Genomic DNA, 27,643 nt, shown 5'->3' with positions numbered 1-27,643 from the left:
GCAGTCTGCACAGGTGGTGAGCGTAGGGGCGCGGTGGGGTTAGAGAGCGCCCATTCCGGTGACCTCGGATGTCAGCCTGGAAGAGACAAGGGCACAGGTCAGGGGTCACCGTGTTCTCATGGTTGAGGTGTCCTCAGAGTCTTGACCCCTCCTTCACAGCCTGGGGCCTGCATGCCAGTCACCACACGGGGTTGGGGTGAGGGGGATGTGACAGGCCCAGGCTGCCACGGCCATTTCTGCTGCCACTGTGGGAAGGGGTGCAGGAGTCACCATGCCAGGGAGGCATGGATGTGGGGCTCCCCACAGCGTGCTATGTAGGGTGTCAATGCCCAGCGACTTGTGTGGGGCCATGTGGGCACGGCTGGAGGGTGGAAGTCAAGGGTGAGAGGACAGAGGAGCGTGCGGTCCTGTATCACCTGGAGACTCCCCAAGCATGTCCCACCCCAAGAAGAGAACCCCGGGAGGCAGGCCAGTCCAGGCCCCACCTAGGTCCTCACCTGGCGTTGATGAGGTACTGGGCAAGGCTGATGTTGGCTGGGGTCCCCGTGATGGTGATCTGGCGCTCTGATGACCCCTCCGTGGCATTGGCGATTTTGATCTGTGCTCCAGACATCTGTCGAATTTCATTGATTTTGGTCCCTTGGCGTCCAATTATGCAGCCTATTAGCTGGAAGAAAGGATGCAGGAGCGTCTTGGAGAGAATCCACTGCGGCCTGAGTGCAGCCGAGACTTAAGGGGAGCTGGGGGTCCCGCTGCCTTGGTCCCTTCCCCGGTCCCCCCGAGAGGCACACCTCCACTCCTGCTGGAGGATGGGAGCCGTGAGGCCTCGACTGTAGGAAATCCAGTCAAATGAAGAGCCTGCAATCATGGAGACCCCTCACCGGGCCTGAGGCCACGGTGGCCCCTCTAGGCTGCACTCTCAGGCTGGAGGGATGTTTGAGTGGACACAGGAGCTGGAGAGGCATGTCCCTAGCCATCGCCATGCCTCCAAGGCTGCTGTCCCTCCAAGGACACCAGATCCACACCTGCCCTGGCGTCTTGGTTTGGGGACTGGAGTCGGCATTCTTAGGACGACTCGAGGGTCCAGAGGATGGCTGGGAGATAACTGAGTGTGTGAAGGAGGGTGTAACAGAGCGTGTGAGGGAGTGTGTAAGGGCGGGTGTGAGGGGAGCGTGCGGCAGAAGTGTGGATAGAGGGCGTGGGAGGAGTGTAAGGGAGACCCTGTGAGGGATAATGTCGGGGGCTGTGTGGTGGAGGGCATGGGGAGAGCATACGGGCGACGTGCGTGAAGGGAGTGTATGAGGCCCTGTGAGGGAGGCGTGTCAGGGGAGTGTGTGGGGGAAGTGTGGGAGGCCCTCCAAGGGCCTCAGGGGTGCTCTGCTCCACCTGTCCCCAGGGTGACCCTGAGCCAGGGCAGGTCCTTCGCCGGGCAGCCAGGACCCGCAGGCAGCCAGGCATCTTCATTCTGAGTTCACCCTGATGCCCCCATGGCTCCTCCCCCATGCTAACTTAGGGGTGACGTCATCCACCCCCAAGGGCATTCAGCTGCTTAACGGAGCAGGGGCGCAGGTGGGCTCAGGCGGGGGAGGCTGGACGTACTCACATCATTGGGAATGGTGAGCTCATGAGTGCTGGCCGGGGGGCTGGCGTCCAGACCTGGGCACAGCGAGAGGACAGGGTTAGGCGGGTGAAGGCTGGGGGAAGGCTGTTCCCACCGCGTGGGCACCTGACCCCGCTCCCCACTCAGCCACAGGCAGGCAGGGCTGGGGAATGCCCAGGGCAGGGTCTGCACAGCTGGGGGCTGGGGCCTGTGAGCTCTGGGTCCCAACTGCTACCCTTCTCCTGACCCAGCATCTCTCAAACAGGGAGGAGGAACCTGGCAGGAGGCGGCTCCCATTTTCCTCCTGGGTACAACTTGCATCACTTGTCTGCCATGTGGCACAGCCTGAGACATCGCTCAGAGCCTCTGGTGTCTATGCCTGGTGTGCAGACCACACTGGTCACACCAGCCCTGGGTGCCCCAGACTTGCCAGCACAGCCACCTCTGCTGCCCCAGCCTCCCCCACTTCCCTTGCAGGCCCCGTGGCTCTTGCCGCCACAACACTTCCAGTGTTGGGGCAGGGAGGCTGGCCCGAGAGCTGAGCCAGGGAAGATGTGCCTTTCCACAGGGTGTCTGGGGGAAGATGAGCGCCCAGGCCCAGCTCCTCACATGTCGTAGCTTCCATCTCTACAAATCCCAGCTCAGGACCCACTAAGTCAGAGCCAGCCTCTCAGGATCAAGGACAAGTCCCACACTTGCTTCAGAAACAGTGACCACAAAACAGGGGGGCCTTGAGGGGCCCCAAGGGGAGGGAGGCAATCACCGGGCAGAGTGCTCCTTCATACCAGGTACTTCTACCCTGTCAGGAGGCAGCTCAAGCTCCAGCCTGTGGCTGCGACCCAGCGGTCCTGCCTTGGCCCCACCCCTCTCGGCCCTGCAGCCAGGCATCGCAGGCGCCGCTCTCTGGAACATTCCAGAGTTCAGAACATTCCGGGACCTGAGCCCTTTGCCCACCCCCTGCTCCTCCCTCGCTGGTCCCTGCCCCTCAGCCTGATCCCCACATGCCCAGGGGCCCCTGACAAACGGGACGGCCCGGTCCCTGCCCGCATGTCCTCCTCCACGGCAACCACGTCCCTGGAACAAGACGTGCGGTGGCCCCTGGTGTCTCAAGCACAGGGACCTAGCGAGGCGGAGGCTGTTCTGGGGACTGTGGAGCACAGGGCTCAGCTGTGCCGAACAAACCAACTCACCCCAAACAGTCCGCCAGTTTCTCTTACGCAGCTAAACCTGGAGCTCCTGCTCTCTATCTCCTTTTATAAAGGTATTTTCAATACAATTACCAGTCCCTCGTCCATCTGTACGCACGTTCAATCGACAGTGACATTTAAAACGTCACCCGAGACTTCCTTGGTCCTGAATACCATGCAAGGACTCCTGGTTTGGGGATCACACCTGCTTCCCTGGCTTGTGTTTTCCAAACCAGGGGGCTTCGTTGAAAAGGTGCTAAACCCATCCCAGGGGTGGGCTTCCTCTCAGGAGTCGCAAGCACTGCCTCTCCCACACAAGTCCCAGATGCTGGGGGGCACGTGACGCGGCCTCAGGGTGAGACAACCCGTCCAGCCTCCTGACCTGCTGCCATGACACGTGCGTGTGCGTGTGCACTGGTGTGTGTGTGCGCGTGTGCATGGGGAGGTGCATGTGCATGGGGGATGTGAGTGAATATGTACATGGGGGTTTGTGTACCTGTGTGCATGTGTGTGTGAGTGTGTACGTGGGGTGTGTGTGTGCCCATGTGCATGGGGGTGTGTGTGCCCATGTGCATGGGGTGTGTATGTGTGTGTGTGTGTGGGGTGTGTGTGTGTGTATGGGGGGGTGTATGTGTGCATATGTGCATGGGGGTGTGTGTGCCCATGTGCATGGGGTGTGTATGTGTGTGTGTATGGGAGGGCATGTGTGCATGTGCAAGGGGGCATGGGTGCATATGTACATGGGGGCATGCGTGTGTGTGTGCATGGCATGTGTGTGCCCGTGTGCATAGATGTGTATGTGTGCATATTCATGGTGTGTGTGTGTGCCCATGTGCATGGGGGGCATGTGTGTGCCCACATGCATGTGTGTGCGTGTGTATGTGCCTCATGCGGCGTGTATGCATATGTACATGGAGGTGTGTGTCCATGCACGTGGGTGTGTGTGTGTGTGCATGGGGGTGTATGTGCACCTGAGTTCTAAGGGTCCCAGGGGCCCTGAAGAGGGAGATCATCACAGGGATGTGTTAACACAAGTCCCCTGTCTCTGAGGTCGTGCTGGGAGGGCTGTGGTGGGGTTGGGGTGTGATGAGGGAGTGTTCTTCCTGGGAAGGCCAGGCCCTGGGGGCCCCCAGACAGTCTCCCGGAGACCTGGAGGTTACTGAAATCTCACTATAAACAGCAGAGGGCTGCACAGAGCCCCTGGACACATGTCATCACCCAGATACAGAACTGTGCAGAGGTTGGTGTCCAGCTCCATAATCAAAATTCTTCTGTTTTTCTCTAATTTCCACTCAATAAAATCTCCATTAGCTTAATTAAAAGCCACAATGAGAAGAAACCCACAGCAAGCACACGGAGCATCAGAGCTAGGGTTTCAGCTTGAGAAATAACCCCTGAGCCCTGTGGTCTCAGCTGGGCCCCTGTGGTCCTGAGGGACAGGTGACAGGCAGATGCCCTGAGGTCCAGAACAGCAATGGGGGCGGCGGCTGAGACCCTCCCCAGCTTCCCCATAAGCCGGACCCTCGCTCTTCTGCCCTGATCCAGGCCTGCATAGGCAGTGGGTCAGAGCATGGTGGGAGCCTCTGTCACAGGGCCCTTGCCAAGTCCAGGGCACATACTGTCAGCGCCTTTGCTCCCAAACAGCCTGTAAGGAGCCATGCTCCCTGCTCCAAGCCTGGGTGATGGGATCTGGGAATCCACGCCCGCCCTGCCACGTCAGGGGGTGTTCAGTGCAGATCCACCCCAGGGTGGTCTCTCCTATGAAAACTCACAGCCTGGTTGGCCCTTCCCTCCAGCCCTCCATACTGTGCCCCTGGGAGGATAAATGACCTTCCACCTGATGGGCCCGCTGTGCCCTGAGCACTGACAGAGACTTGACCCATCACCGCGATTGCAGAGCCGTAGGTGGAAGCCTGGAGCCGCATGTGCAGACCTGGAGGGGCCGCTCAGGCCGGCCCCGGATGGCGGCAGCCCTCCCTCAAGGCGCTCAGCGAGTGGCCCTCTGGCCCCTTCCACCCGCCACGTCCCTTCCTGGCTTGCTGGCTCTCCATTTAGCGTGGTTTTATTTTACCTGACGACTGGCCCATCAGATTTTGAGCTTCTTCGGAGGAGTGTAAAGGCAGCTTTTCTCCTGGAGAGCAAAGAAGAAACAGATTTAATGTTTTGCCCTCAAGGAGAGAAGCAAGGTCACTTCAACTAGGGAAGCTCAAAGTCTGACTGGTGCGCCGCCCTGCGCTACGGGGGCGCCGTCCGGGCAGACCGCCCTGCGAGTGTACGGCCTCCTGCAGGAGGACCTCCCCAACAGCCAGCGGGCAGCAGAGCAGGACGAACCCTCGAGGGGGAGGCCTCTCCTTCAGGAAGGCCAGCTGTGGGGTGACTGACCCGCACAGAGACATCAGACAGATCCCTGCCCGCCCGCGGCAGCGTGCCCAGCACTCAGACAGCCCTACCTGCTCCGCTCGCTGCCCTGAACACAGACGCTCGGAGAGAAAGGCCCCGGGTGAGAAGAGAGGTCAGAAAGGGCGGCTGGGTACGTACCGGGGAAAGCGGGGTTGGTCTGTCCGAGGGGAGGAAAGGGGGTTTGCTGCATGGCCAGCTGGTGGAGCTTGGTCAACTGCTGGGGTAGGAGGGACACGAGAGCTAAGAAGGTTATTGTTATCGAGTACAAGTCACACCAAATTAAAAACGCGTAACAGAAGTCTGCACAGAGAGATAGAGGGGGGCCATGCGACACATGGCGGACGCAGCAGCACGCAAGGACTTGGCCTGGAATAACCAATGGGCCACGGTCGGTCAGCAGGCACTGAGTCCTTCCCCACCTCAGCCCCACTCAGACGGGTGCCCGGGCTCACCGGGGAGGTCTACAGCCGGAGAGCAGGACCCGCAGGGCCCCTAAAAGCCTCAACACCACACTGTCACTCACAGGACTCAGGTGTGTGGGTGGGAGACCCACGGCCCCTCCCTTCTGCACACCTGGTCCAGATAGCTGCCTGGTCCTCACTCTACCCAGGGGGTGACTCAGCGGGGGCTCCCTGCGAGCCCACAGCCCACAGCCCGCCTCCTGGATCACAGGCAGAGGGCTAGAAGGCTCCACCCGAGGGTGCTACGAAGCCAAGGGTGTTGCAGAGCCTCCAGGAGGGTACCGGGCTCCCATGGGGCCAGCCACGCCTGCACCCTTCCCTTGTCCCTTGTGACCTGACCTTTGTCCCCCATCGCCTAGACTTTTGTGGGAAGCTTTGAAATGCAGTTTCTTTAGTTATTTTATCTGAGCCTCACTTCTTAAATAAGCACTAAAAACAACAGAGAATGGAGGTAACCATGGGAGCCCTGGCCACCTAAGAAGGGCTGTCTAAACCCCACCCCCGGCCTCGGAGACTTCTGGGTGTGTCCTTAGCCCTGGCTCACCCACTGGCCCCACGTCTCCAGCTGAGCGGATGGAGGGCCAGGTCATTCCAGGACATGCTTGCAACTCCCGACCTTCACAAAGGAAGCCTAGCCTGAGTGTTTCCAGGGCCCTGAGGCCTCCACCGAGCCCCGTGACTGGAAGGTGGGGGCACCCGAGGAGAGTTATGGGCATCCCCAGGTGAGACATGGATCTAACCAGTCACCCCACTGGTCCCATCCTGCAGAGTCTGTGGGGGAAAGAGAAGGACAAACACTGGGATTCTGATATCCCAGCCTTGAAGGGTGAGCCCCTGGGTGACAGAGGAGTGGGTTTGCTTCTGGCCTCCTGTGGGCCGGGAATGCTCTGAGAGTCCCTGATGTCATGGAGCGTGGGGAGAACTGGCCACATCTGACTCAGCTGCCACATGTGGCGGTTCCGAGGAGGGGATGGGGTGACCCGGGGTCAGAGTCCACCCTTGAGAGTCCCAGTGAGGTAGGGCTGGGGTTTACAGCACACTGCTGCCTGGTATGTCAGCCCAGTGACCCGACACCATGGGGCTCAGGGTGTCCTGAGCAGACGTGCATGGAAGCAGCCTGAGAGGTGTCAGGAGAGCACATCCAGGAATCATTGTCATGGGGACACCAGCCCATGCCCTGGGGATGAGCGGTGAGCAGCGACTGGCAACTGCTGTGCCATAGGCAAGACAACCCTGTGCAAGAGGCTGACAGGCCAGGGACCCCGCTGCTCAGCTCCTCCTTCCAGAGATATGTTGAAAGAAAGATGGCGAGGACCCCTGGGAGCCGGGGGCATGAGGATGAGTGTGGTGGGAGCACCGACTCTGTCCTGCAAACCACCCCCACCCCAGAGCACAGCAAGCCACCCTGGGTCACTAGGACGCTGGGCAGGTGCTGTGCCCCAAGTCCATCTACACAGAGGGATAGAAGGGGGCTAAGGAGGGGACAGAGCTCCTAGGATGGAGGAGGAAACCCATGTCCAGAGACAAACATCTAGGTGGCCATCCATAGTCCCGGTAGTGCAGGCAGGCCACCTGTGCTCACCTCACTGGGGTTTCTTGCAGACACGGCACTGGGGCATGGACAGGGGCCCAATGCGGCCCAGCCCTTCCCCTGGGGGCTCTAGCCCTTTCACCTGGGGGCCGGGGCCAGTGGGAAGCCCCAGGAGCGGGCCTGCACTCCTGTGCAGGGCTCGGCTGCTCCCTGCTCCGGGTCCACGACTCCACCCCAGCTGGTGTCTGTGCGTCTGGCGGCCGGGCTTATGCGGTCGCCACGTGGGCAGGGCCCTCTCCCTCTGTTCCCGAGTGCCCAGGAGCGCACGGCTATGCACTGGACAGGACGGCAGGGCAGATTGGGGCTCTAGGGGCAGGAGAACTGACCCGAGTTGGCTCCAGCTCCGACCAGCGCTGCAGACATAGGCATAACTGGGAGACGGGCCCCACGTGGGCAGCATGCAGGCTGAAGAAGAGCTGCCGTGTGAGTTGGGTGAAGGAACATAGCACACTCATGAGGCTCCCCACTGGGCTGCCCATGGCCCCCACACCTGGGATGATCCTCTGTCTCCCAGTTAGATGGATAAGCCCGCTACCACACGTGTTATAGGCATAGCCAGACAACCCAGGAGGAGGGTTCTGCTCGCACCTGGGAAGTCTGACCCTCAGAAGTTCAGCTGCTTCAACCCTGAGCTGTCCTCCAGCACGTGCCTGCTGCCTTTTATGAAACAGTGGCCACAGCACACATAACCCCCTCCGGCACCCACGGATGTAAGGCGACACCTGGGGAAGGACTGGCTGGACGGGGGTGCCCAGGGAAGCCCTCCCCCCGAGGTGGGGACTGTTGGATGTCAGCTGACACCTTCCCGTCTTGGTTTCGTCCTTAACGGGGCCTCCTGGGCTCCATTTCTTCATTTTGTGAAGGAAGGCGCAGCCCTGGGTGCTGAGGGGACTTCCCACTTTTTGAGGCATTTCTACCGCAAATGTGGCCAGGATTGAGGGAAGAAAGGAGGGGAGGTGGTGCCACATCACAAACGTTTCTCCATGGCCTGCCCTTCCCACTGAACCGTGTCGGGGTATAAAACACAGACAAGTGCTCAGGAGGGAACTCACAAGCATACAGCTGCACGCACATTCAGCGACAGGCTGCGTGGTTCCGGCCGTGAGTCTCCTCTCCTGTGAGGTGCTCGCTGGTGTCCTTAGCCCATCTTTCTACTGGGCTGTTTTCTGCTGATTCATGTAAACTTACGTATTTCAGATTCTCATTCTAGTTCACCTCCATGTACTAGAAAGATCTTTCCCCCAATCTCCTTATGGAGCGTTGAGAGAAACCACAGTTAAAAATTCTAATGTGGTCAGATTCATCACTGTTTTCCTTAATAGCTTGTGCTTCTGTGAACTGAAAGATATTCTATCTTTTTTTCTAAAAGTGTTACAGCTTTCTCTCTCGTTCTTGAAGTTCTCAGTACAGGCCGAGTGTTTGTTTCCCATCAGATGTTCTCGGTGTGACCAGCTTGCTGGCTCAGGCCTTTGCTCTTTCCCATAGAACAGCAGCAGGGACTTTGTGTCACTTCTGCAGTACCCGCCTCTCAACCTGGGAGGACCCCTGATGTCCCGTCCAGGAGGGTTTTTCCTTTCATTGCGTTCTTCTGGTTGACTTCAAGTTTCAATAAGGACGAGATTTTTTTTTTTTTTTTAATCACCTTTTAACTGTTGATTTTAACTCACTGTTTTGTGGGAGAGAGCTGTCTCTCTGATTCCAGCTTTTGAGAGATGGTGAGTCTGTGCTATGTGTGTCGTGGAGCTTTGTAAGCATTCTCGTGGTTCCGGCAGCTGTGCTGGGGCGTGCTCAGGGCACACTGGTTAACTCGGCTCAGGCAGGACCGTCAGAATCTCTTCCTTCTTGTCTACATGGCCTTCACGTTTAGGCTCCACTGCAATGTCTGTCAGATTCCCCTAATGGTTTGTTAATTTTTTCCTTCACGTGTGTGTGAAGCTGTGTTTTAGGTGCATACAAATTTAAATTGCTTTCTTTGAGTGAACTGAACAGTTTATCAATAAGTAATGAGTAAGTGATTTGCAATAGTATATTGCTTCGAGTTAGTATTTTCCTATTTTTTTTTAAATTTTGTCTAGGTCCTTCTTCTTTAGGTGTGCCCTTTGAAATAAAACTGAAAACTTTTTTGTTTGCTTGTTTATTTTTTAAAAATCTGACGGATCTTGTTTTTTAACTGGAAAGTTTCTCTTACTTTGGTCACCGTAGATGTATAGTAATTTCTGTTGTCTTATTTTAATTGCCCTGATCGTCCAGGGTTTCTTTTCTCTTTCCCTTTCTGCTGTGTTGATTAATGATATTTTCCGGTCACCCATGTCCCTCCACCCCACACCTTTAATGAAGTTACAAAAGTGAACAGTTTTCTGTTAGCCACCACTCTGGAACTGTAACATGTACACCTGCAGTCCTAATTCTGCATTTTTGCCTCCTCCTGAATGCTACAGTGGCCCCAGGATGTTTTCATCCCCTCAGCCACATCCTAAATCTTAGCTGTGCTCTTGGGGTCCATTTAGTTCTGTATGTTAATCTCAGCAATTAGCATTGATTTTGATTTTACAAAGTGTGTTTTCATTGACCCAGATGTTTACGTTTTAATAGACAAAAATATCAATGTTTTCTTTCTGATTTGTGCCTCTTTTAAAAGGAAGGAGATGGCAGATTTCTTCGCTCACCATTCTTTCTTGTGTTCATAGCCTTCTTTCTGAGGTCATTTTCCTTTTCCTGAAGGGCGCCCCTTAGAAGGTCACAGCGGTTTGAAAAACACCTGCCCTTGATGATCCTCTGATGGTTGTTTTATCTCATCACCCCCTTCTGGCCCCTGCATTGCTCCTCTGTGACATTCTTTCTCCCTTCGTCTTCAGAAGATACGCTTTGGTCTCTGGTGTCATGTGACTTTGTTTGGACACGTCTAAGAAGGATTTGGGTTGATCTTGTTTGAGATTTGTTGAGATTGCTGAATGTGAGGACTGTTTTGTTACTGATTCTGAGAAATTCTCTGCGATCATCTCTTAGAGCCTTCCCTCCCTCCCGCCTATCCTCTCTTCCTGGGGCTCTGACTGGATCCGGGTTCTTCCTTCTCAGTCCTCCATGCAAACAAGTCATCCAGGGTCTTGTGAAAATCCAGGTTCTGATTCTGGGAGGGGCGGGCTGAGAGCCCTGCCACTGAAAAGAAGCTCAGTTCAGCCAGAGAGGGTGTGCGACCTGGAGGAGGGGTGGGGAGGGGAGTTAACCTGCCCTATTAGCTGCTCTGCAGCAGGTGAGGCTGAGGGTGCCTCCCCACCACCAAAAAGAGCCAGAGGCATGGGCATCAGCAGGGCAGCCATGCAGGTCCCTCTCAGCAGGGCTCTCCCTGGGAGACTGGGGGGACACCGAGGAGGCAGGTGGGGAAGGTGCTCCGTCCTAGCTGCGTCCACTGTGAGGGGGGTCCCAGGGACCACCGTCTGCACTCACTGTAACACACGCGTTTCCATTTTCCCCCTGCTCACTCACTAAGCAATGACCTGGCCAACGCAGCACCCACCCTCCCCCAGGCGCTCAATACCTCTGCTGAGGCCCAGCGTCATGGGGACCCACAGCTCTGCTGCTCCTGGACCCCAGCTCTGGAGCTCTCTCCGTGAAGCTCCATGTCCTCCCTGTGAACCCCGGGGCACGGCGTCCACCCAGGCCCCCGCTGGTCCAGCCCAGCTTCTGGTCTAAATCCTGCTTGCTTCCAGGCCCCTTTAAGGAGAAGATGCTGAGCAAGGGAGTGACCTGGGAACTCTGAAGACTAGAAATAAGATCCTCACGTGTGGGGTGCTTGAGGGTGACTCACTTCTTCCAGAAGAAAACAGTTTCTTCCTGGTATAATCAGCATGGGGACAGGAAGAGTGGAGGTGGGAGAGAGCGGTGATGATGCTCTGCGTCTGCTCCCGCATCCTGAGTCGTGGCTGCCATGGTCCTCCCATGTGTCTGAAACCACGTCTGACCCCTCGAGCAGGACCCGTGGGGGAGTGGGCAGCTGTCCTGGAGCACTGCCACTGCCAGCTGTAATCTAGGCCACTGGCTGTGACCGAGGCCACCGGCCATGACCCAGGCCAGCCATCCAGCAGTCCCTGGCCTCTCTGAATGCCTGAGAGCTGTGAGTCTCAGGAGGATTCTGATGAAACAAGGCCTGAGCCTAGCGAGGACCTGGAGGAAGACTGTTGAAGGCGGGGCCCTGATTCTCAAGTCGGGTAAACCAGAAAGCAGGAAGAACTGCACATGCTTTAATTCTACATGAAGAAACCCTCGGCTTCAGGAAATGTATTTCCTCATGGTCTACGCCTGACTCAGGAAGATGACTGTGTCAGTCACTGGGGTTGAAATGTTTAAATGGTGTATTCAGTTATCTTGTAAAATAAATTAGTACTGTCTATAATTATCATATTTGTGCTCTAAGAAAAGTGAAAGTGAAGTCGCTCAGTCATGTCTTCACTCTTCAAGGCCCTGTGGACTGAAGCCTACCGGGCTCCTCCATCCATGGGATTTTTCCAGGCAAGAATACTGGAGTGGGTTGCCGTTGCCTTCTCCAGGAGATCTTCCTGACCCAGGGTTTGAATCTGGGTCTCCCAAATTGTAGGCAGATGCTTTACTGTCTGAGCCACCAGGGAAGTCCGCTCTAAGAAATGAAGCTTTAAAAAAAATCCTACTGAAAATTAAGCTCAGATGAAACTTGCCTTCCTGGCCATCGTCACTTGTTACCGTTTGTTTGGAACAGACTGTCAGTGACGGTTTGAGCTGTCAACTCTCTGCTCTGCAGGAGAAGTGTTTTATCAGAGTCCTGCTCTCTTCCCAACAGCTGCTTCACAGCACACGCAGGTCTGGAGGACACGGGGGCCCTCACAGAAGCCCTCAAGGCAACTATGTAACAGCGGCTATACAACAGTTTAAAAATTAAAAAAAAATCTGAAACTACTCATTTTTAAGAGATACTGAGAACATCACACGAAAGAGCAAAACAACCGACTGATATAAAAACCAATCCACCAAACCAGTTGACGTCCCTGGGGCTCACTAGGCGCCTGTGCCCCCTGGTTTCAATGGCCCGTGTGTGAGGCCTCAGTAGGGAGCACAGGCTCCGCTCAGCACTGCATGTCTGAGCCCTGGGTCCGGGTCCAAGCTGCAGTGGGGTAAACTGGCCCCTCTGACCCAGGTTGCTGTATGCTGAGTTCTGAATGTGCTTTTGTACAGACGCTCTTCTGAAGGCAAGAGACTGCCAGCCGTGGGGATCAAAGGCTGTGCCACCCCAGAAGCTGGCTTCCACTCTGACCTCTGCCACCCCTGCGGGTGTTCTGTCGGGGTTCATGGACCACCCCCCAGCACTATGAGTACTCATTCTGCATGGAGACGCACCCTCCCCCACCCCAGGCTCTTTTGCGCCTTCCCTGGGTCACAGCCAATGATGGTCAGTGGGATGAGGAGGGCAGGCAGCCCCACGTGGTGTGGGGGCGGTCCCCAAGTCCTGCATCCATCAGCTTCTCTGCCATCTGACTTGTTGCTTATGAGGATTTCTTTTCTACTCAATAGCAATTTCCTGCAATGATAATGAATTGAATCTCTGTGCTTTCAACACACACACACGTACTTAGCGTCAGTTAATTCTTAAACCTCCCCCTCCCCTGCTCTGTATCTTAGGAGACTGGCTCTGAACCTGCCAATTCAAATCAGTGAGGATCTGCAGAAGACTGGCAGGCATCACGGTCCCTCGTGGCCCCTATGCCTGGACAAACCCCCACCCCCGCCCCCAGCTCTCAAGAAGCAGCACGTGGACGCATCCTCCCAGCACAGGGGACGTATCTCAGGTGGGATCTCGCTCGCTGCAGCTGAGGCAGCGGCACATAAGCCCGTTCCCTCTCCTCCTCCCTGCAGCCCCCCGCCGGGGACCAGCGGGGCAGACTGCACTGCCCGGCACACCTACAGCCCTGTGGCCCCGAGGTTCTCCCTGCATGGCTCTCAGGGTGCCCAGCCCTCCAGCAGCAGTGCCACATTCAGCCTGGAGCGCAGTCCGGAGCAGCCCTGGGTGTGCAACGTGTCATAACACTAGCACAGAGCCTTGTCTGCTCTGTGGGCTTCTGATGGCCAGGATCTCGTGGGTGCAGGGACTTTGCTCCAACTGGGGCTGAAAGGGAGCGCACAGCGTCACCAAAGGTTCCAACGCCCGTCCAAGGTGTCCCAGCACACCTGCTAATGGCTCGTCACCTGCCTGCACAGGTGCACACAGGGCCTGAGCTGTCCCCGCCCACCAGGGTGGGTGCCAGGGATACAGCAGCCTGGGGCCACCGCACAAGGGCCCAGGTGTGGAGGAACAGCCGGGCTGCAGCCACGCTCAGAACAATTTGACACCAGGCCAAGTCCTCCACATGGGAGAATTAGTGCTAAGAGGTTAAAGGTTACTCAGGGCCATATGGATACGACACAGGTCAGGAACACGGAGAACGTATTAATATTATTGTGTAATATTAATATTAGTAGCAACTGACAGCAGCATGCAGGTAGGAGGAAGTGGTGACGAGAGGAGGTGAAGGGGCAGAGTGAAGACTCACATCTGGGTGAGGGATGGCGTACTGTCCCTGGATCGTGTAGGCCTGGAGAGAGAGAGACACCGTCAGCTCGCGAAACAGCGGCCACACATCCCCTCACCGCATGCCCTCACAGAATGAGGGCCTCCTGGGGCGGGCTCCCCTGCCAGCGGGCACCGGCTCTCTGGTTAAGGCTTTCCCCTTCACATAGGACAGGCGAACCCTCCCTCCGGAAGCTGGGGGCGGGGGTCCTGTGTCCCCTGTGGCTGGACCTACAACCAGACATGCGATGGGGTGGGGGCAGGGTGGAGGGACCAGGTGGGATATGTCCAGCTCTCACCCTGTTGTTTCTCAATAGGAAATAGCTACACGCCATCCAGTCGACCCCTGCTGGGGACTGATGGTTATTAACACTGGAGAGTTTAATCGGCCATCAGAGTACACACTTTCAGGAAATAACTTATCCCGAGATAACCAAATAACAAAACAGAAAACTTCAAAAGGTGACTCAAACCCCACTTTGCAAATGTCAGATTAAGAAATGCACCCAAATCAGCCGCAGGCTGGCGAGCATCTTCCGGCCCCAGGGGACTGGGCGCAGCACACGCTTGGTGGTACAGCCCCTAGGGGAGTCTCGTTGGGCTTCATCATGTCACTCGCCTTCAAGACGGTGACACGGAGCAGCCACAGCAAGTGTGTGTGACCCGCAGCCTCTCCCACACCCAGGCCCCTGCCCCACAGTCCCTCAGTGAAGATTCTTCCAGAAACTCATGGCCAATCAACAAACAAACCACACAGTCGAGGGAGAGTGAAGACAAAGGCTTTCACCGGGACTTGGGATACGGAAGCGTGTTGCAGGGCCACACTCGCCCGCTGGGGGGGTGGGGGGGGGTGGGTGCGGAGCCCTGCCAGGGGAGGTCTGGCGCCTCACAGTGCAGGAGAGCAGCCCGGCCAGAGACGGCGAGCACGCGGCAGCCTGTGCGCACCTGGGGCCGAGGGACCACAAGGCCCATCTGCAGGCGTTGCATAGATGCCACTAGGCACTGTGCCACCGTGTCTCTGGGTAAGACAGGCCCTGGAGGGGTGCTGCCCACGCGCTCCGGCTTGCGGTTCTTCACCCCGGACGCTGTTTCTGAGACCTTTTTCTCACTCAGCTGTCAGTGCTATTTGAAGTGCACAGCCACCCACCATCCTCTCAGAACAGAGGTGGAGACGAGCCCAGGCAGTAGGTTCTGTCTGGGCAGACTCTGGGGTCTGAACCTGCTGGGGAGGCAGGAGCCGCCTTTCTACAGCAGGGGCCTGGCCAGTTCTTCCCTGGAAAGGTCGGGCTGAGAGGCTCTGAAGCCAGGCGTGCAGCGTTTCCCGAATTCGGGTGTGGGGGCCAGGGCCTGGGACACGGGCTCCTCCGCCCAGCTGCCTGTGGTGCTGACGACCAAGACCAGTCACTCACTGGCCACTCATGCTGTCCCCAGGACACAGGGGCCGGGTTAAGGTGCTGCCCTCCCACGGGGGCGGTGACCTTGCTGCCCCGCCCAGCCAGGAGGCTGCCCGGGCTCCAGCTCTTGTCAGTCTGCCTCCCTTCTGGGTAAAGCCTGTGCTTCACCACCAGGGATTGTCACAGGCTTGCCTGCACGCACACTGGGGCTGAGGCCTGGCAGGTAACTAACCTGCCCACTCACCTGGATGCAGCGAGGAGAGGAGCTCTGAATAGGGCTGGCCTGCTGTGGCCACCCTGAGTCATGGGCCATGGGAACTGCTGCTTCCCCGGGGGAAGCAACCCAAAGGCGGCTGCAGGAGCAGAGACCCAACTGTTGCCGCACAGGGGTGGGGGAGAGGGGAGAGGTGAGGGATGGGGGCGGGGTGGGGGGCTGGAGACAGGACCGGGCCATCTGATGAGGCTCTTTCACAGAGCAGGATGGGGCAGCGCAGGAAGCCGCGGACGACCTGCGTTTGCCTCTTTTCCTTCTCAGCCCCTCCCCCACCCTGGGGCACCCAGGACCTCCGTCTTCACTCTCCCTGAACAAACACACAGCACCGCCGCCCGGACGCAGAGCTCCCCCTGGCACTACTGGGCTGCGTGTGCAAAGTCCTTGACCGAGGCTGAGGTGACCCTGCCGTGGCAGCCGGCACCCAAGGGCAGGAGACGCAGCACGGCCCCTCTGTCGGCCCCACTAGGCCAACCACTGGCTGAAGACAAACCGCCACGACCCCTTCCTGGTGGGAGAGAAGGGTCAGGGACTCTTGCCCAAACCCCGGTATGCAGTGCAGCTGTGCCCAGCCTCCTGGGCCTGCGGCCAGTGTGGGGAAGTTCGGGGGAGGATGCGGACCATCCGAGTAACCGGGAGGCCCAGCCGGGCCTCCTTCATCCTCCTCTTGTTCCTCACGTGCTACTGGGAGGGACATGTGTGTGGGAACGCGTGTCTCAGTGGGAAATGGGCCAGTTTTTACAGTCGTAGTCATCTCAACCCTGAGTCCTAAGACCCCTGGCAATATCCCCGGCCCTCCTTCCCTCTGAGCTTTCTAAAAGCACCAGAGACTAGACTGGGCAAGGCTGCCCAACCGCACAGGCCTGAGCCCAGGCCAGGGTTGTCCTGGGCCCCTTCCGTCCGGGGACACCGCCTGGCAGTCTCACGCGGGGCCCGCGTTCAGCCCCGGCCGGGCCAAGGGTGGGGAGCTCTGCGTCCAGCGCGGGTGGGGAGACGTGCACGTGAGAAGGGAGAAAACCTGAGTGCACTAACGGGCAGCGGCGGGGGCTGCAGTAAAAGGCTGAGGTTGGCAGTGGAGGCCGCGAGCGGGTCGGCTCTTACCTGACCACCTGCAAAAATGACAGGGGTGGAGGCGGGCTTTGGGCGGTAGGGAATGGTGGCACCTTTCGGTGGGGACTAGGAAAAGGGACAGGAGGGAGACAGAGTGTTAGAGCGGCCTCGCAGCCTGACGGTCGTGAGGCCTCCTTCTGAGCCCCGCCCACTGCGCCACCCAGCACTCCCCACCCCCGGCCCTCCAGGAGCCACCACCCTAGATACAGCCCCCCAGCAGGAGGCAGCAGGCGAGGTGGGAGGAGCGACCCTGCCTGCACGCAACCCTTCCCTGGAGCCAAGCTTGGAGGGGACGCCTCTGCCTTCAGTCCTCGGGAAGAGCTCTGGGACTCTGTGCCCAGAATGGCGCTCCACTTGGCCTGGGCTGATGTTCAGTTGGCCTCATCTCAGCAAAGTTAGAAACATCCAATTTCACTATTGACAAAAGAGTCATCATTTAATACACCTCAGAGTCCAAATGAAATAGTCCACAGCTGTGATGAGGTCTGCTACAACTTCCTTCCACTATTCTGTGTCCAAAACTTTAGGATTTGTGTCTTGGGGTGCACAATATTCTCAGGTACCAGAAGTATGCCAGGGTCTGATGATGTCAGCCTAACCCCTGGGTCAGGAGCAGTCATGCCTGCTGCCAGAAGCTGCCCAGGCAACTGTCTTCCCTGGGAGCAGAGTCCATGGGGTTGGGCCTGGCTATTCGTTGTAGTCCCAAGTCAGCTGCACCACCAGCCTGGGGCAGAGCTAGGGGACCAGAGCAGTCTGTCCCTGCAGGGAGCTCCTGAGGCCACTGCCCACCCAGGCCCAGTCCATGCCTCCATCAGGCAGTATGACTTCAGAGTGCTCCCACCCAAGGCACACGCAAGGATGTGGGAACCACAGACGGGCTGGTGGCTTCAACTCTGCAGCCCAGGCTGCACCATGTGACCTTGAATACATCGTGTAACCTTGGCCTGCTACTGCAACCTTGAACACAGTATGACCTTGAATGTGCTGTATGACCTTGAACACAGTGGTGTGACCTTGGTTGTGCTGTGTGACCTTGAATATGCTATGTGACCCTGCATGTACTGTGTGATCTTGAATACATTGTGTGACCTTGGAAGTCCATGTGACCTTGAATACACTATATGATCTTGGCTGTGCTATGTGACCTTGGACACACAGTATGACCTTGGATGTGCTGTGTGACCTTAACTGTGCTCTGTGACCCTGATTATGCTGTTTGACCTTGGATGTACTATGTGATCCTGAATACACTGTGTGACCTTGGCTGTGCTGTGTGACCTCAGACACACTGTATCACCTTGGACATGCTATGTGACCTTGGACACACTGTGACCTTGAACATGTGCAACCTTGGTTATGCTGTGTGACCTTGAATGCACTGTATGAACTTTGTTATGCTGTGTGACTTTGAATATGCTATATGACCTTGGATGTATTGTGTGATCTTGAATAAATTGTGTGACCTTGGAAGTCCATGTGACCTTGAACATACTGTATGATCTTGGCTGTGCTATGTGACCTTGGTCACACAGTATGGCCTTGGATGTGCTGTGTGACCTTAACTGTGTTCTGTGACCCTGATTATGCTGTTTGACCTTGGATGTACTATGTGATCTTAAATACATTATGTGACCTTGGATGTCCACGTGACCTTGGCTGGGCTGTGCGACCTTAGACACATTGTATGACCTTGGACGTGCTGTGTGACCTTGCGTGACGCAGAGAGGCTGCTTCAGGGACCTGTGTTTGGGTAAAGGAGGGCTCCTGTCTCTCCATCTCTGGCTCGCCCTTGGTTGTGACCAGGCGCCTCTCAGGGGATTCTCTGCAGTCTCGGGGTGCCTCATGGTCACCAGGCAGGAAGCGTGACTACACTGAAGGACCATTCCCACTGGTGCAAGCAGAGGACTCAGTCCACTGCTACCCTCTCTCTGTCCCAGAGGTGGGGGTGGACTCTGTGCTGCTCAGCCTTAGCCATCACCCTTGCTCCACGGTGCCCTCTGACCCCACCAACAGCAGCACCCACACTGCACCAGCCCTGATGTCTAGCTCCCATCCCCTCTGACTTCTGATGGAAGAAGGCCTTCTGAGCACACCTCCCCAGGGGCCCTGATACTCACGTTCTCCACCTAACTTGCTGTACCTCGAGCAGCCCCGCCCTCCCTCAGTGGGGATTTCTCAGGTGGAGGCCCCACCCCAGAGCTCAAAACTCCATACACTCTTCATTTAACACCAGGCCAGGGGCCTCTGGGTGTGAGAATGCTCCCTCCCCAGTAAGCAGCCTCTCCTGGGAGCCCTGTGACACCAGTGACAGGAGGCCTCGTTCCCCCCACCTCCACAAGGACCCATCACACGCGCCTGTGTTTCAGTCTGCCTCCCACAGCCCCGGGGGCACAAGCAACTATAGCCTACGGGTCAGGCTCTTCTGTGGGGCCACGTCTGACCATGAATGCGGCATAGGAAAGGCCACGTCTAAGGAGTCCTGAGGAGACCACGTGTCCTGCTCAGACCTCATCATCCTAGGGTGGCTCACATCTCTGCCCTGCACCCCCACATGGCACCTGCAACCCACTAGGCTGGCATGGGCTTCCTCACTTCCTGAGGTGTCTGCCACACTAGGGGCACCAGGTCCTGCAGGCCACCTGCCCTCTTGGCCACTCGTGGTCCCAGCACCAGGACTGAGGAAGACACTGTTCATAACCAGGACCAGTGTAGGGGATGCTGCAGAAAAAAACGTTCAGGAAAATCTGTCCAGGGCACACCTGACTCCAGAGCACACCTGACTTCCCAATATCACACTTCAGGAAAATAAAATCAATACCAACTTCTTTTGAAGAAGTTGGACATGGTACTTTAGCGCCAGGTCAAGTACAGAAGGACTTCCCTGGTGGCTCAGACAGTAAAGCGTCTGCCTACAATGCGGAAGACCCGGGTTCAAGCCCTGGGTTGGGAAGATCCCCTGGAGAAGGCAATGGCACCCCACTCCAGTACCATTGCCTGGAAAATCCCATGGACAGAGGAGCTTGGTAGGCTACAGTCTACGGGGTCGCAAAGAGTCGGACACGACTGAGCGGCTTCACCTTCACTTTCAAGTACAGGAAAGGGAGAGCCCCTGCTGCCCCCGAGCCAGCATCCAAGCAGGACTGCAGTCAGCCAGGGTGGGCCCTCCATGGCTTCACTGTGGGGGAGCAGGGCCTGATGGCCAGGCAACCAGCACAGCTAGTGAAACCTTCCGTTAGACGCCTGATGACTGCATTTTAGCTTAAAAAAGACCAGCAACTATTATTGACAACTTTAGTTAATCTTGTAGCAGTTTGCGTATCGACTGAAACTTAAATCTTGGGATTTTCCTCAAAATTTTGAGAGGTTCCTTCCTGCTCAGCTGCATCTTCCTTACTTCTCCTTCTGTTGATCCTTTTCTCCACCCCTTTGTCTTCGTACTGTGGGCATTTTCCTGTGCTTTCATAAGCACAGCCTGCTGTGCCTCAGCAGTGTCTCTGGTGCCTGCACGTAGTCCAGCCAGGGGGCCTGGCGGCGGTGTGGGCCACTGCACTCCACCTGCATCTCCAGCCCTGATGTGCCCCCAGGGCACACCTGCACCAGGGCACACCTGCACCAGGGTACAGCTGTCTCCAGGGCACACCTGCACCAGGGCACAGCTGTCTCCAGGGCACACCTGACTCCAGGGCACGTGTCTCCATTCCACACCTTCCAACAGTGTACACCTATCTCCAGTTCATGACCACCACCAGTGCACGCCTGTCTTCAGAGCACATCTGTCTCATGTACACACCTGCCACCAATGTATACCTGATTCCATACACACCTGTTTTCAGTGCACACCTGCCCCCAGTGCACAACTGTTTCCAGCACAAAACTGCCTCCAGTACATAGCTGCCTCTAGGCCACACCTGTTTCTAGTATACACCTACCTCCAGGGCACATATGCCACCACTGTACACCTGCCTTCTCTGCACACTTGCCACCAGTGTACACATACCACTAGTGCACACCTGCATCCAGTGTACACCTGCCACAGGTAAACACCTGTCTCGAGTGCACACCTGACTCCAGTACACACCTACTTCAGTGCATACCTGCATGCACTGCAGACCTGTCTCCAGCACACCAGCCGCCAAGGCACACCTGTCTCCATGCACAGCTGCCTCCAGTGCACACCTGCCTCCAGAGTACACCTGGGCCCAGTGCACATCTGTCTCCAGTGCACACTTGTCTTTAGCATAGACCTGTCTTCAGGACACAGGTGCACCGTTTTTAAGGCCTGCCCCGTTGCGTGGACTCTTCATTCAACTCCATAGATTTTGGCAGGGCCTGTGCCCCCACCACCTTCTCTCCCCAAATCCCCAGGGAAGATGAGATCCCACCCTGAAGGTGGCAGAGCTGGCAGCCCTCCCATAGTGCCCACACACTCTGCACAGCTCTCACTCAAGTTGCCTTGAGCCTGGATCAGGGGCGTGGGCCCATTCCTGAGGCCCAGTCCAGGCAATGCTGACCAAATGAATCCTCAGGGCACCTGATACCTCCAGCACTCAGAAAACAGGGCTGAGGGACAGGCGGGCGAGGAGCCCAGACTTGCAGACAGACTGTACCTCCAGCATGACCACACAGATCTGCTTGACACACTGGATGATGGCTTCCGGGGTCCCCGAGATGGTCACTGCCCGCTCTGTGGAGTTGGGCAGCATGTCCCCGGCCACCTGGACCTGGGCACCTGTGGACTGGAGAGACTGGATGTTGGATGGGGGCCTCCTGAGGTGGGCGGCCCGCATTGGAGCAACATGTCCTGACTGCCCTCGGGATGCCCACGAGGTGCTGCCTCAGGTCACCCCTCCACGCCCGCTACATGCTCCATCTGGAGCACCCGTGGGCAGCCACATTCGTCTGGCGCAGACTACTGCTGCCAGCATGGACCTGTGTAGGAGGGGTGATGCTGGGCGGAGGGAAGGGCATCTCAGCAGACAGATTTCTTCCCCACATATGTGGAATTCTTCCTCTGTGTGGAGTTTGAGGTCCCAGACAAAGATGGACTCCAGTCTTGGGGCCTGAACTGTATGGCCATCTTTCCTGGAAGGAGTCAGGCCAGGGACTGCCCTCCCTTGAGAGAGGAAGGCTTTCCTTGGAGATGAACATATGGGTGTGGGGTCACACCTCAGGCGACCTCCACCCCAGTGGGTGGCTCAGCATTCTCCCAGGCACCTCCCTGGGCAGGCAGAGCCCATGCACTGGGGCCCCGTCCTAGAAGTCAGGCCTGGCGCCTGTGCCTGACACCCACATTGGAGAACCCCTGGCCTCTCTGCCTTGTGCTCGTCCCTCCCCCGTTCCCAGCTCCGTGCTGCAGGGTCAGCAGGGAGGGGGCCGGTGCTCTGCCCAAGGGTGTCCTGACCCGCCTGGCTCGCGGCCCTGGGGTGGGGGAGGAGGGCTGTTACCTCCCTGATCTCTTTGATCTTGGAGCCGCCTTTGCCGATCAGGGACCCGCACTGGCTAGCAGGGACCACCAGCCTCAGCGTCACCGGAGGCTTGCTGGTGGCTGGACTGTTGCTCATGGAGTTGATGATGTCCTGGGGAGGGAGAGGCATGCACACCACTGTGAGAGCCCAGACAGGCTTGCCGTGGACTGGGGGAGGGGGCAGGCTGGGCTGGTTGCAGGGCCTGCGAGGCTGGGCCCAGCGCAGGTGACGAGGAGAAGAAGGCTGGAGAACACCAGGAGACCCCCAGACAGGCCTGTTCCAGCGTCACAGTGCTGCTGTGGGGTGGGGCATGGGCCCCCAGGGTGCCCAAACTCAGGGTCTGACCTCTGACCTTCAGGCCTGGTGGGGCAGACATCTGGACAGAGGGTGATACATTTGACAGAAAGATTGACTCCCCAGCTTTGTTGTCCTCTCAGTAAAGAGATCACATAACTAAGCAATTTCAAAAACATCAGAAACACGTAAACATCTTGAGGTGTAACTCACTGGCAGATGGGCACAGAAGCGCACAGGCACAAAGGTGTGTTGGTTCCCATGTCTGGGCCCCCTGTGCCCACATCTGAGCCAAGCTGCCCACCCCAGGGGTCAGCCACTGTGGACAGGGCTGAGGCCCCATACCGCTGCCTCACTGCCAGGCTCCAGGCCTTCCCTGAGGGCTTGTGCTCTGGGGGCCAGGCCTGAGGACACCCTCAGTGAAGGAGGTGAGCCTCGGGAGGAGGGGCACTGGTCTGTTATCAGGTGGACTGGTGGGGAGGTTCTGGGGGAAGCAGAGGAGCTGAAACGTCCCCTCGCCCAGAGCAGGGGGGCCCAGGCACCCCTTACCTCTTCAAACTTGTAGGCGATCATGGCAAAAGCCTTGAAGATGGCGTCCGTGGGGCCCGTGATAGTTACGATTCTCTCTGGGCAGTTTCCCTCCGAGATGTTGATTCTTGCCCCGCTCTGGGAGGAAGGTGAGCAAACCTCAGAAACTGGATTCAAGCTACTGGGCTGGCAGCGGGCTGGGTCCTCAGGCCTACTGACCACCAGAGATGCCCGCAGGCTGGCGGCACCTGGACCTCAGCACTGATGACCAGTCTTATCCTAATGAGTGGGCTGTGACCTGGCCGTGACCCAGGAGGGTGCCTGAACCACCAGCGTGCACACTGAGGGCTCCCCACGGTCACCCCTCACTCTCATCCCTGGTGTATGGGGTTCCTGATGGGTCCAGGCCTTGTGGGGCTGGGTGCAGAGCTGCTGGGAGGCCCGGCCTCCACCCTCCCACTCGCCCAGGAATGGCGCTGGGCTCAGGGGGGCCCACTCACCTCCTCACGCATCTTCTTCACGGTCTCTCCTTTCTGGAACAGAGGTTCAGACAAGGGAGGGGGTCACTTGGGCTTCTGCCACAGGCCCGGGAGGCCGGACACCCCAGCACTCAAAGCCGGACTCGGTGCCCGACACAGGTGACCCCCCAGCCCTCCCTGCCCCCTTGTCCAGGGCCCAGGCCGCAGGCTGGGTGGGCCTGGCCCCGCAGACCTGATGCACCTCCACGTCTGACCTGGGCACCTGCTCCACCCGGCAGGTCTGCACCCTTCTCCATCTTCACCACAGGCAAAGTGGGGACTAGGCCAATGGACAACCCCTCAAAAAAGAGTGGCTTGTGAAAAAGAGCCTGACTCTGAGCTCTAGGGGTGCCCCCACTGTTCAAGGACCATGTGGGACCAGGGAGCCTTAGACGGCCACAGAACTCGGAGAGGGGGTCCTGGCCTGCCTGCCCACAAGCATGGGCTTCCACACCAGTGCTTGCTCTCTCTGGGGGCATTTCTGTGCGAACGGACTCACTACACTCAGGCTGGAGGCAGGACACTGCTCCCAGGAATGACGTGGGGACTCGTATGGGTCAAACTTGGGGAGAAGGACTGGCGGACAGAGCCCTGGGGGATGGGGTGGCCTCAGGGGAGGGCTCCCAGGGCCCACAGGGCCAGAGAACAGGAGGCGATGGGACAGGCTCGGGGGTGCAGCCTGAAGGCAGGGGGCAGGATTCCCAAGGGACCCTCTCTGCACATGTGGTACACAGGTGCACGCCCACCCCCAGCACGGGTACTCTGGGCCTCACTTCCCCCTAAGATCCCAAGAGAGGCAGAGTTCACTCAATAATTACCTTTCCGATAATGCTGCCAACTTCCTGTAGGAAAGGAAGCAGAGAGAGGTGATGTCAGAGAGCAGAGGGAGCAGGACGCCTGTGACAGGCGTGGGAGACCGCCCACTGGCCGGAACTCGAGCGGCAGGGGAGGCCGGCGGCCAGGAGGGGGCAGGCGGCAGGCGGCAGGCTGCCCTGCCTCTGACGGACAGACAAAGAGAATGGCAAGCTGCCTTCTCGACAGACACATTCATTGGCAGGCATCACTTGTGCACTTAGGCCTCAAGGGAGCCTGCAAGAAACAGGTGAAGGTAAAATCTCCCTCGATGTCCTTGTGATGTAAAAGTTTAGTGCTATTGCTATTTGACCTTTTTAAAAAAGGTAGAACATTCCAAGGGGCTTCCCAGGTGGCTCAGTGGTTAAAAATAAATAAATAAATAAACCCTCTTGCCAATGCAGGAGATGCAAGAGATAAGGGTTCGAACCCTGGATCGGGAAGATCCCCTGGAGGAGGAAATGGCTAGCCACTCCATCTGCCTGGAGAATTCTTGCTTGGAGAATCTCATGGACAGAGGAGCCTGGCGGACTCTGGTCCATAGGATCGCAAAAAGTCAAATGCAATTGAGCAACTGAGCATGCGCACGCGCACACAGAGGCGCACGCGCACGCAGAGAACATTGAAAGATGTCTGAACACCCTGCCATAGTTTTAAAGCCTGGGGCTCACGATGGTTCAGACATGCTCACAGCTAGGACTGCCCATCATGGCACCTTCTTACCCAGGACAAACCCTCGGGCCCCGCTGGGCAGCCCCGCCCAGGGACGCAGGGCCCACTGGCTTTCAGCTGCAGAGAGCAGCTTCCACAATTAAACTCATCTTCCTTGTTCCAGCGAAGCCCTCAGCAATGACAGTGCCCTGGGGCAGACTCTGGGAGGGTCTGTGTTGTGGGGCTGCCCTGGGGGCTGTGTGCAGCAGTGGTGGCCAGGCGCTGGGTGGGGGCTCCCTTGGTGGTTGGGGTACCTCACCTCCCAGGGGAGGGTTGGGTGCTCACTGTGCCAGCTGCTGCTGGAAGTGGGGTGTGTAACTGACCTCAGACTGCCCTCTGCGGTACACACCCAGCCTCCGACAACCTTAACCAAATGTCACCCCACTCTGGGAGTGGGCAGGTGGTCACCCTTCCTTCACCTCTACAGAAAGGGGAGTGCCAGGTGTGAGCTCCAGCTTCCAGAGAGCTAGGGAGAGCAGGGCCTCGGGCATGAGGCCAGCCTCTGCAGCTCCAGGTTCCTCCTGCTGCCCACACAGATGGACCACGGAGCTAGGACAAGTCTGTGTTGCTGTACTGGAGTTGGGGGTGTGAGCTCAGGGGCCCAGCACAGAGATAAACATGGAAAGCAATAGTGTGTAAATGTGCACAGACACACACGCATATACACAAACACACCTTCCCCAGCCCTGCCTGGGACCCACAGAAGCCCGAGAGCCATGAACACCCCCATGCGCCCATACCTGGGCTTCTAAGGCCAGCCCACCAGCCTCACTTAGGGGAGTCGGGGTCTATGGGCCAGTTCCAGAAGCTGGAGGAAAGTAGGATGAGCGATAGCAGTGTTCTACGCCAGAGGGGCTGCTGTCAGAACGATGCGACCACCATGGCCGAGTCAGGGGCAATGTGATCATCAGAGCCAGTCATGGCAGGACAGGGACAGTGTGGGGTGACAGGAGCAAACAGGAGCCCCACGTCCAGGAGCTGCAAGTGAAGCAAGGGGCATGCTGGCAGCCACGCAGCCCCTGACCGGCTGCCAGCAAGGACCCCTGATGACCGTGGAGGGGGCAGGGAGGCGCCCGCAGGTACCCCCACCAATGATGCCCTGAAATCTGCACTCTGATGGGAAGGCTTCTGGGTCACTCCTGCCAACGGCGAGGAAACAGCAGAAAAAGCCAACACGAGGGAGTGAGGGACATTGTTTTTACAAAAGAGCTGGATGGGAAGCCGAAGGCAAAAGGCACAGGGAGTGTGGGGAGTGCTGGGTGAAGGGAAGCCCTGGGGTGAGAGTCGGCGGGCACAAGTGGGGGTGTGTCAGTCAGCGTGCTGTCGTGGAGGAGGGCGCCCTGGCGTGAAGGACACGCACGAGGCGGCAGGGCTGGGCAGCAGCGCGGCTCAGGCGCAAGAGGCTCTGGGAGGAGCAGGCGTGGGATGGCGATGCAAGTTCGCGATCACTTGGAATTGTAAGAAGCCTGGTTCAGAACTGAGCCCCTGTGTGGGCAGCCTCCACTTCCCCCAGGCCCGTACCTTTCCGTGCATCAGCAGGCGGATGGTCAACGTCACGTTCAGGCCACCTTCCGAGACCTTGGACTCCATCTTTCTTCCAAAATGCAGCTGGGGGTGGTGGCTCAAGGTGCCGAGGGCGCCGTGAGGAAGGACAGATGGGGCCCAGATGGTGTCACCTGGTGAGGGAGGGCTCACGTCAGGGGTTGGGTCTGCCAACGGGGCCAGGTCAAGGCTGGGCTACGGCCTCCCACACTGTTGGGGTGAAAGGCGGGGCTCTGAGCAGAGGGATCTGGGGCACCCAGCCACACGAGGGAGGGAAGGGCGCCCCAGGACTCACGCTGTGGGCCCTGTAGGGGCTGCAGGCACGTGGGGGACAGGTCCCAGGGAAAGGTCGCCAGGGACTGACCCGGCCTGCCTGTTAACGCAGGGCTCTGGGCTCAGTGTTGCCTCCGTGACGAGGGCCCATGAGTGGCTGGAGGGGAAGGGGTGACCCCGTCAGCCTGGGGACCTCCATGTGTGGGGGGTGTCTGCTCTGCTGCCGCCTTGGCCCTGTCCACTGCCCAATACACCAGGGCCAGAACCCTCCCTTCAGCCTTAAGAAACGTGGAGACCACAGATCCGTGTCCCTGTAGGTCTAGAGTTGCGACTCCTTAGCTATCCTCATTTCTAAAGTGGATTCGTTTATGTATAGCAAAACCAATACAGTATTATAAAGTAAAATAAAGTAAAAAATAAAAAAAGAATACCTTAATCACTTCCTCCAATAAAGGGTGCTATTAATAAATAAATAAATAAATAAAGTGGATTCGTCTCCACTAACCAAACTGTGAAATTGCTGAGTGTCCCCACTTTACCAAGTTTTCAGAAAATGCTTTATATCCGGTATCACGGTCCGCTTACTGTATACTTCCTGCAGAGCCTTGGATCAGCACCTCACCCTCCTGGCAACATTCAGGCTCTGGTACAAGACTACAGACAAGGGGCGGTCACAGGCAGGGGAGCTGGAGGATGGGGACAGCGCACTGTGTGTGCAGGGGACTTGGCTGATGGAACTCGGCCTGACAGAGCTGAGCACCTCCCCTCCAGTTAAGGTGAGCAAGAGTCCAGGTCCAGGGGACAGGCCACCTCCCGCAGGATGTGGAGTGGCCACAGGGGCCAGTGATGAGGACTGGAAGGAGGTCAGGGAGGCA

The 27,643-nt window shown here is 57.7% G+C and overlaps 1 protein-coding gene across 8 annotated transcripts; it reads right to left on the bottom strand.

Annotated features, from left to right (window-relative positions):
• Positions 1–39: 39 nt before the first annotated feature.
• Positions 40–26,624, bottom strand: PCBP3 (poly(rC) binding protein 3). Of its 8 annotated transcripts, none has more exons than XM_068962515.1 (13): positions 26,475–26,624; positions 24,209–24,232; positions 23,373–23,405; positions 22,894–23,010; positions 22,030–22,161; positions 21,193–21,321; positions 16,508–16,651; positions 13,794–13,835; positions 5,326–5,401; positions 4,859–4,918; positions 1,604–1,656; positions 498–667; positions 40–76 (listed from the first exon to the last, which is right to left on the bottom strand). In XM_068962515.1, the coding sequence occupies exons 1-13, from the start codon at positions 26,541–26,543 to the stop codon at positions 40–42; spliced, it is 1,086 nt and encodes a 361-aa protein (XP_068818616.1). In that variant the 5' UTR covers positions 26,544–26,624. The 8 variants fall into 8 exon arrangements, with proteins under 8 accessions (XP_068818616.1, XP_068818768.1, XP_068818690.1 ...); XM_068962667.1 differs by having other exon boundaries at positions 5,326–5,404; positions 16,577–16,651; XM_068962589.1 differs by having other exon boundaries at positions 5,326–5,404; positions 26,475–26,612.
• Positions 26,625–27,643: the final 1,019 nt, after the last annotated feature.

The sequence above is a fragment of the Capricornis sumatraensis genome, chromosome 1 (assembly GCF_032405125.1).
Source record: "Capricornis sumatraensis isolate serow.1 chromosome 1, serow.2, whole genome shotgun sequence".
NCBI lineage: Eukaryota > Metazoa > Chordata > Mammalia > Artiodactyla > Bovidae > Capricornis > Capricornis sumatraensis.
Note: the sequence above shows the minus strand (reverse complement) of the source record. Positions and strands in the feature narration are given on the sequence as shown.

Coding starts and splice junctions, on each gene's coding strand:
- PCBP3 (XM_068962589.1), bottom strand. CDS start 26,543: ATGGAGTCCAAGGTCTCGGAAGGTGGCCTGAACGTGACGTTGACCATC. Junction 668..1,603: donor AGCTCACCATTCCCAATGAT/GTGAGTACGTCC, acceptor CCTTTCTTCCAG/CTAATAGGCTGCATAATTGG. Junction 77..497: donor CAGTACCTCATCAACGCCAG/GTGAGGACCTAG, acceptor TGTCTCTTCCAG/GCTGACATCCGAGGTCACCG.